This window comes from Erinaceus europaeus, chromosome 17, assembly GCF_950295315.1.
Source record: "Erinaceus europaeus chromosome 17, mEriEur2.1, whole genome shotgun sequence".
Taxonomy (NCBI): domain Eukaryota; kingdom Metazoa; phylum Chordata; class Mammalia; order Eulipotyphla; family Erinaceidae; genus Erinaceus; species Erinaceus europaeus.
The window spans coordinates 1,762,547-1,770,633 of NC_080178.1; the positions used below are offsets into that span (position 1 = coordinate 1,762,547).

At 66.5% G+C, this 8,087-nt stretch overlaps 2 protein-coding genes across 5 annotated transcripts in view; both read left to right on the top strand.

Annotated features, from left to right (window-relative positions):
* The window catches only part of LOC103109703 (SH3 and multiple ankyrin repeat domains protein 2-like), a 53,871-nt gene extending 51,896 nt beyond the window's left edge, over positions 1-1,975 (top strand). For all 4 annotated transcript variants that reach the window (XM_060177278.1, XM_060177281.1, XM_060177279.1 and 1 more), the window contains one exon: positions 1,015-1,975. In XM_060177278.1, coding sequence (XP_060033261.1) covers positions 1,015-1,373 — 359 coding nt within the window. In that variant the 3' untranslated portion in view covers positions 1,374-1,975. The remainder of the gene's footprint in view (positions 1-1,014) is intronic.
* A 167-nt stretch (positions 1,976-2,142) lies between these two features.
* On the top strand, positions 2,143-7,570 carry LOC132533972 (basic proline-rich protein-like; the record flags this gene model as incomplete). Its single annotated transcript, XM_060177358.1, is given in 4 exon segments — positions 2,143-2,293; positions 5,405-5,493; positions 5,496-6,688; positions 7,474-7,570. Coding segments are annotated over 4 exon segments (1,530 nt in total), but the record flags the coding sequence as incomplete, so codon positions are not given.
* Between the last annotated feature and the right edge of the window lie 517 nt (positions 7,571-8,087).

An 8,087-nucleotide genomic window follows, 5' to 3' on the forward strand; every position in this document is an offset into this window, starting at 1 on the left:
CTGCCCCCAGCTGACCCCAGTCACTGCCCCAGCTGACCCCAGTCACTGTCCCCAGCTGACCCCAGTCACTGCCTCCAGCTGACCCCAGTCACTGTCCCCAGTCACTGTCCCCAGATGACCCCAGTCACTGCCCCAGCTGACCCCAGTCACTGCCCCCAGCTGACCCCAGTCACTGTCCCCAGTCACTGTCCCCAGTCACTGACCCCAGTCACTGCCCCAGCTGACCCCAGTCACTGCCCCCAGCTGACCCCAATCATTGTCCCCAGCTGACCCCAATCACTGTCCCCAGCTGACCCCAGTCACTGTCCCCAGCTGACCCCAGTCATTGTCCCCAGCTGGCCCCAATCACTGTCCCCAGCTGACCCCAGTCACTGCCCCCAGCTGACCCCAGTCACTGCCCCAGCTGACCCCAGTCACTGCCCCCAGCTGACCCCAGTCACTGCCTCCAGCTGACCCCAGTCACTGTCCCCAGTCACTGTCCCCAACTACCCCAGTCACTGTCCCCAGCTGACCCCAGTCACTGCCTCCAGCTGACCCCAGTCACTGTCCCCAGCTGACCCCAGTCACTGCCCCAGCTGACCCCAGTCACTGTCCCCAGTCACTGCCCCCAGCTGACCCCAGTCACTGCCCCCAGCTGACCCCAGTCACTGTCCCCAGCTGACCCCAGTCACTGTCCCCAGCTGACCCCAGTCATTGTCCCCAGCTGGCCCCAATCACTGTCCCCAGCTGACCCCAGTCACTGCCCCCAGCTGACCCCAGTCACTGTCCCCAGCTGACCCCAGTCATTGTCCCCAGCTGACCCCAATCACTGTCCCCAGCTGACCCCAGTCACTGTCCCCAGCTGACCCCAGTCACTGCCCCCGCTGTCCCTACATCACTGTCCTGTTACTGTCCCCAGCTGTCCCCATGGGGACAGCACTGCGTTCAGCTGCTCAGATGAGCACCGAGCCCCTGGCTCCCCCGGCCCCCCCCCCACCCCGTGGAGCTGACGTAGCTGACGGAACCCCCTTCCAGTGCCCCTGGTGCCGCCCCGGAGGACCGTCCCTGCCCCTGGGGCCCCTCCTCCGTCCCCTCGCTCGCCCACCGGCCTACTGCCCCCGACCCCCGGCTGGCACCGGACCCACAGCGGGGAGCACGCCCAGCAGACCAGCAGCCGCGAGGGTGAGCTCCGCGGGGACGCCCCCTCTGTCACCCCAGGCCCTGCCTGCTCTGTCCCTTGGGGGCTCTGTGTCTCCTGCCTGCGCCCGCTGCCCCGCCCCAGAGGCAGACGCTTGGCTGTCCCCTTCCTGTCTGAGCATCGGGGTCCCCCACCCCCAGATGCTGACGGGAGCCCCTCCCCTGCTCTGATGGCCCCCCGAGGGTTCGAGGACTGAGTCGCGTGCTGAGAGGGACCGGTGGTCACAGCTCGGGGACGCTGAGGGTACACTGAGGGTCAGTGGGAGGGGCGCTGGGTCTCTGGGCCCTTGGGCTGGGCCTGGCATCGTGCCAGCTGCTGGGACGTCCTGTCGACCGGGGCGGGCGCCCAGTGGGTGACCACACGCCCGGCCTGGTGACCCCCACGGAGCTCCGTGCCGTCTGCACTGGCAGCCCCTCTCCCAGAACGTGCCACCTCTCGGGCCACATGGCCTGCTGTCAGTGACCGCCCTGTGTCCCCGAGGCCGGTCTGCCCAGGGAAAGGGGTGCCGGGTGCCCGGGAAGAAACCCTGTTTCCCTTCCGTGTTGTGGCCACTGAGAACGGGTGTGGAGAGCAGGCCTGTGTCACAGCAGCCCAGGGGACCCTGGGAAGTCTTGTCCCCGGGGCACGTCCCCTGGCTCCCATCTGCGACAGCAAGGCTGGTCGGGCAGGTCCCTGAGTGTGACTTGAGGACGGTGGCCCAGCCGTGCTGCCCCCTGGCCCCCGCCGCTCCCATCCCCGTGCGACTTGTGCTCTGTGTCCCCGTCCCTGCAGAAGCCATGAGCGACGGCTCTGCCTTTGGCCCCAAGTCCCCTCCGCCCTGTGGTCACCCTCTGTCTTCTTCTAGTGGGGGCTGCCGGGGGGGGGGGGAGCTCCTTCACCCCCCGTGACTGGTTTCCTGGGGTGTCACAGGCCCCCAGCTCTCAGCCTGGCCGGGGCATGGCCTCTGGTGAAGACCCCAGACCCGCATGGAGTGGACGCTCTGCCTGGGGAGCAGATGTGACCGCGGGGCCAGGGATGCCTACCTGCCACAAGCCGTGGGGACAGCTGGGGCCCTGCCTGACCGCTTCCCCAGTCCACCCCACCCCGTCACCGCCAGGGCCCTCTACTCTGGGTCTGGTGCCCCGAGGGGCTGGCCGTGGCCTCGCTCCGACCTCCTGAGCGCTCAGGCCTGAGCTGAACCCATTTGCGGCTGTTCATGGAGCCGATCTACTTCACGTGGGGACCCTCGGTCCCCGCCAGGCTCCTGGGGACGTGCCACCACGTGGAGGCCACTCCAGCCAACACACACACACACACACCCTGGCCGGTGAGACAGCTCAGTGGGCAGAGTGTAGGACTTGAATCTGCTTCCCAGCATCACACGTGCCAGAGGGATTCTGGGGTTCTCCCGCTCTCTGTAGCCGCTGGGCAGGGTGGGGCAGGAGTTAGCGCTAGACAAGGCCGGGTGTAGTCCATGCAGGGAGACCTGGCACCTAGAAGCGGGGCACTCAGGCTGGGCCCCCACCTCAGGTGTCTGTGGGTGGGGCGCAGGGACCTGTGAGGTGCCTGCCCCCCCCCCCAGCGTGGCCCCTGCAGCCTGGGTGACTGGGTGACGTCAGTACCCGCCCCTCACCCCACCCTGAGCTCAGGGAGGCCAGCGTCTCTGGAGACCCTGCAGTGCGGTTATGTCTGGGGCGGGAATCGGCAGGGCTGTTTTAACATCAATTTTCACCTGAAACACCCGCTTCTCTCCAAATCCGCTTCTGATGGTTAGATGGGGGTCCCACATTCCCCAGAGTTTAGACAGGGAGGGGTGAGCTGGCCACCAGAGCTGGGCCCGGCACCAGGTGTGACCACCTCAGTGCTGTCTCAGAGCCCTGACCCAAGCTGTTGGCCACCTCAGTCCCGCAGGCCCATGTGCAAAGGATTGTGGGTAGAGAGATGCCGTTGGCCGGCCGGGGGGCTGCTTGCTTTAGGGTGGAAGCTGTGAGGTGGGGCCTGGGGGCGAGGTGGCTGGTACCACACCCCAGCACCCCCAGGGCCCCTTAGATGCCCAACCTGGGCTGCATGTGGTGGAACCAGGGGACAGCAGCTGTGGGGTGGGCATCGCAGCGGGTGGTCAGCCCAGCACAGAGCGTGTGGGCCCAGGGGAAGCGGGTCCGGGGGCCCCACTGTGGGGGCTCCCCTCCAGGTGTGCGGCAGGCTTGCACCTCCCCCTCTAGACAGGACGTTCCCCAGAGGCTGTGCTGACCGCACGTCACCCACACCTGGTACCGTGAAGGGGGTGATGGATGATGGATGGACAGACAGACAGAGGGGTGGATAATGACTGGGCAGTTAGTGAAAAGATAGATGTATGTATGGATGGATGGATGGATGGATGGATGGATGGACAGATAGATGGATTATGGGTAGGAAGATGATGGTGGACTGACAGCTAGGTGGATGGGTGAACCCATCAGTGGATGGACAGACAGGTGGATGGTAATGGCTGCTGGGTGGAGCTGGCCAGGTGGCTGGGTGGATAACAGACAGACCGATGGACAGATGCTGGGGGTAGACAGGTTACTGCTGGAAGGCCAGATGGAGGCGGGTGGTGGGGAGTCTGGGGAGTGAGTGAATAGATGACTGATGGGTGGATGGACAGATGGACGGGAGGAGGATTTCGGTTTTGTTCGGCTGCTTGTCGCTGGGGCTCGGTGCCCCCATGACGGATCATTGATCCTGACGGCCACTGCTCCTTTCTTCATTTTTCTCTTACTGGACAAGACAGAAAGAAACAGAGTGGGGGGGGGGGTAGAGAGACAGAGAGACACTGGCAGACCTTTCAGCACTCGTGACGCTTCTCCCCTGCAGGTGGGGGCTGGGGGCTCGAACCAGGTCCCTACACGTGGTAACAAGTGCTTAACTGGGTGTACCACCACCCAGCTACACATTTAGAGAGAGAGTGTGAGAGAGAGGGACGCCCCAGCACGTCCACCGCAGGCCACGCTCACCTGCTGTCTGTCACCTCTGCCTCTGTTGCCAGGAGCATGTGTGGGCATGAGGCTCAGGCTGGGCATGCTGGGAGTTCTGGGGGGCCATTTTCTGCATGGAGAGGCCCCCACTGTCTGTCCCTCGTGGCAGGAGAGCATCCAGTCCAGAACAGGGGCAGGCCTGAGGCTTCTCCCAGGTAGCAAGGGCCACCCCAGAGCAGTGGCTGCCTATCCGTCTGTCCATCATGGGGACCCAGGGACAGCTGGGGGAGGGGCAGTGCCAAGTGGAGGGTCACCACCGTGCCACCTCAGTGCTGGAGGCCCCCGTGTTGGGGATGTCAGTGTTGGGGGACCTCAGTTTTACAGAGCCCATTGCTGGGGGTCTCAGTGTGGGGGACCCTGGTGCTGGGGGTCTCAACATTGGGACCCTGGTGTGGGGGGTCTCAGTGTTGGGACCCTGGTGCTGGGGGTCTCAACGTTGGGACCCTGGTGTGGGGTTCTCAGTGTTGGGACCCTGGTGCTGTGGGTTCTCAGTGTTGGGACCCTGGTGCTGGGGGGTCTCAGTGTTGGGACCCTGGTGCTGGGGGTCTCAGTGTTGGGGACCCTGGTGTGGGGGTCTCAGTGTTGGGGACCCTGGTGTGGGAGTCTCAGTGTTGGGAACCTGGTGCTGGGGGTCTCAGTGTTGGGGGACCCTGGTGTGGCGGATGCTGCTACTGGGAGACCCTGACGCTGGGGGCCCCAGTGCTGGGGGGCCGTGCCGTGCCATGAGACCACGTGAGGGTGTAGCCAGGCTGATGAAGAAAGGGGTCACCTACTTAGGCAGCTCAGCTGTGACAGCTGGGTGACCTTGGCCTGAATGCTGAGTCCCAGGGGAGATGGGGAGGAGTGGGGCGGTGGCAGGGGGTGTTGGGGCGCAGAGGAGCCCCCAGGCCTCTGTAGACAAGGAGCCTTGCTAGGAGCAGGGCTTAGACTCGGGTTCCTGGAAGTGAACTGTCTCCCCTGTTCTGGGCTGGGGACCCGGTTCCATTCCATCTGCCGCCCTGACCTTGGGAGAGGGGACAGTGACCCTCCCGGCTCACAGAGCACCTGCCCTGCAGTCTCTGTCCCTCCCCATCTCCCTCTTCTCTGTGTCTGGCTTCCCTCTCTCTCCATCCCTCCTCTCTGTGTCTGTCCTAGCTTCCCACCTCGCGTCTCTTCCTGCTCTCTGTCTGTCTCTCGTCTCTTACTCATCTCTGCCTCTCTCTCTCTCTCTCTCTACCCCCACACCCTCCAGCAACCCCCCAAGGCCCTCCATCTCCCCCAGACCCTCCCTCTCCCCCAGACCCTCCCTCTCCCCCAGACCCTCCCTCTCCCCCAGACCCTCATCTCCCCCAGACCCTCCCTCTCCCCCAGGCCCTCCATCTCCCCCAAAGAACCCCCAGGTCCTCCATCTGCCCCCCAGACCCCCCATCTGCTCCCCTGTGAACCCTACACCCTCCATCAGCCCCCCAGACCCTCCCTATCCCCCAGACCCTCCATCTGCCCCAGACCCTCCCTCTCCCCCAGAACCTCCCTCTCCCCCAGACCCTCCCTCTCCCCCAGACCCTCCCTCTCCCCCAGACCCTCCATCTCCCCCAGAACCTCCATCTCCCCCAGACCCTCCGTCTCCCCCAGACCCTCCCTCTCCCCCAGACCCTCCCTCTCCCCCAGACCCTCCCTCTCCCCCAGACCCTCCATCTCCCCCAGACCCTCCGTCTCCCCCAGACCCTCCCTCTCCCCCAGACCCTCCATCTCCCCCAGACCCTCCCTCTCCCCCAGACCCTCCATCTCCCCCAGACCCTCCCTCTCCCCCAGACCCTCCCTCTCCCCCAGACCCTCCATCTCCCCCAGACCCTCCCTCTCCCCCAGACCCTCCATCTCCCCCAGACCCTCCCTCTCCCCCAGGCCCTCCCTCTCCCCCAGACCCTCCCTCTCCCCCAGACCCTCCCTCTCCCCCAGACCCTCCCTCTCCCCCAGACCCTCCCTCTCCCCCAGACCCTCCCTCTCCCCCAGACCCTCCCTCTCCCCCAGACCCTCCATCTCCCCCAGACCCTCCCTCTCCCCCAGACCCTCCCTCTCCCCCAGACCCTCCATCTGCCCCAGACCCTCCCTCTCCCCCAGACCCTCCCTCTCCCCCAGGCCCTCCATCTCCCCCAGACCCTCCATCTCCCCCAGACCCTCCCTCTCCCCCAGACCCTCCCCCTCCCCCAGACCCTCCCTCTCCCCCAGAACCTCCCTCTCCCCCAGACCCTCCCTCTCCCCCAGACCCTCCATCTGCCCCAGACCCTCCCTCTCCCCCAGACCCTCCCTCTCCCCCAGACCCTCCATCTCCCCCAGAACCTCCCTCTCCCCCAGACCCTCCCTCTCCCCCAGACCCTCCCTCTCCCCCAGACCCTCCCTCTCCCCCAGACCCTCCATCTCCCCCAGAACCTCCCTCTCCCCCAGACCCTCCCTCTCCCCCAGACCCTCCCTCTCCCCCAGACCCTCCATCTCCCCCAGACCCTCCCTCTCCCCCAGACCCTCCATCTCCCCCCAGACCCTCCATCTGCCCCAGACCCTCCCTCTCCCCCAGACCCTCCATCTCCCCCCAGACCCTCCATCTCCCCCAGACCCTCCGTCTCCCCCAGACCCTCCCTCTCCCCCAGACCCTCCATCTCCCCCAGACCCTCCCTCTCCCCCAGAACCTCCCTCTCCCCCAGACCCTCCCTCTCCCCCAGACCCTCCATCTGCCCCAGACCCTCCCTCTCCCCCAGACCCTCCCTCTCCCCCAGACCCTCCATCTCCCCCAGAACCTCCCTCTCCCCCAGACCCTCCCTCTCCCCCAGACCCTCCCTCTCCCCCAGACCCTCCCTCTCCCCCAGACCCTCCATCTCCCCCAGAACCTCCCTCTCCCCCAGACCCTCCCTCTCCCCCAGACCCTCCCTCTCCCCCAGACCCTCCATCTCCCCCAGACCCTCCCTCTCCCCCAGACCCTCCATCTCCCCCCAGACCCTCCATCTGCCCCAGACCCTCCCTCTCCCCCAGACCCTCCATCTCCCCCCAGACCCTCCATCTCCCCCAGACCCTCCCTCTCCCCCAGACCCTCCATCTCCCCCAGAACCTCCCTCTCCCCCAGACCCTCCCTCTCCCCCAGACCCTCCCTCTCCCCCAGACCCTCCCTCTCCCCCAGACCCTCCATCTCCCCCAGACCCTCCCTCTCCCCCAGACCCTCCATCTCCCCCCAGACCCTCCATCTGCCCCAGACCCTCCCTCTCCCCCAGACCCTCCATCTCCCCCCAGACCCTCCATCTCCCCCAGACCCTCCCTCTCCCCCAGACCCTCCCTCTCCCCCAGACCATCCCCCTCCCCCAGACCCTCCCTCTCCCCCAGACCATCCCCCTCCCCCAGACCCTCCATCTCCCCCAGACCATCCCCCTCCCCCAGACCCTCCATCTCCCCCAGACCCTCCCTCTCCCCCAGACCCTCCCTCTCCCCCAGACCCTCCATCTCCCCCAGAACCTCCATCTCCCCCAGACCCTCCCTCTCCCCCAGACCCTCTGTCTCCCCCAGACCCTCTGTCACCCCAGACCCTCCATTTCCCCCAGACCCTCCCTCTCCCCCAGACCCTCCCTCTCCCCCAGACCCTCCATCTCCCCCAGACCCTCCATCTCCCCCCAGACCCTCCATCTCCCCCAGACCCTCCCTCTCCCCCAGGCCCTCCCTCTCCCCCAGACCCTCCCTCTCCCCCAGACCCTCCATCTGCCCCAGACCCTCCCTCTCCCCCAGACCCTCCCTCTCCCCCAGACCCTCCCTCTCCCCCAGACCCTCCCTCTCCCCCAGACCCTCCCTCTCCCCCAGACCATCCCCCTCCCCCAGACCCTCCATCTCCCCCAGACCATCCCCCTCCCCCAGACCCTCCATCTCCCCCAGACCCTCCATCTCCCCCAGACCCTCCCTCT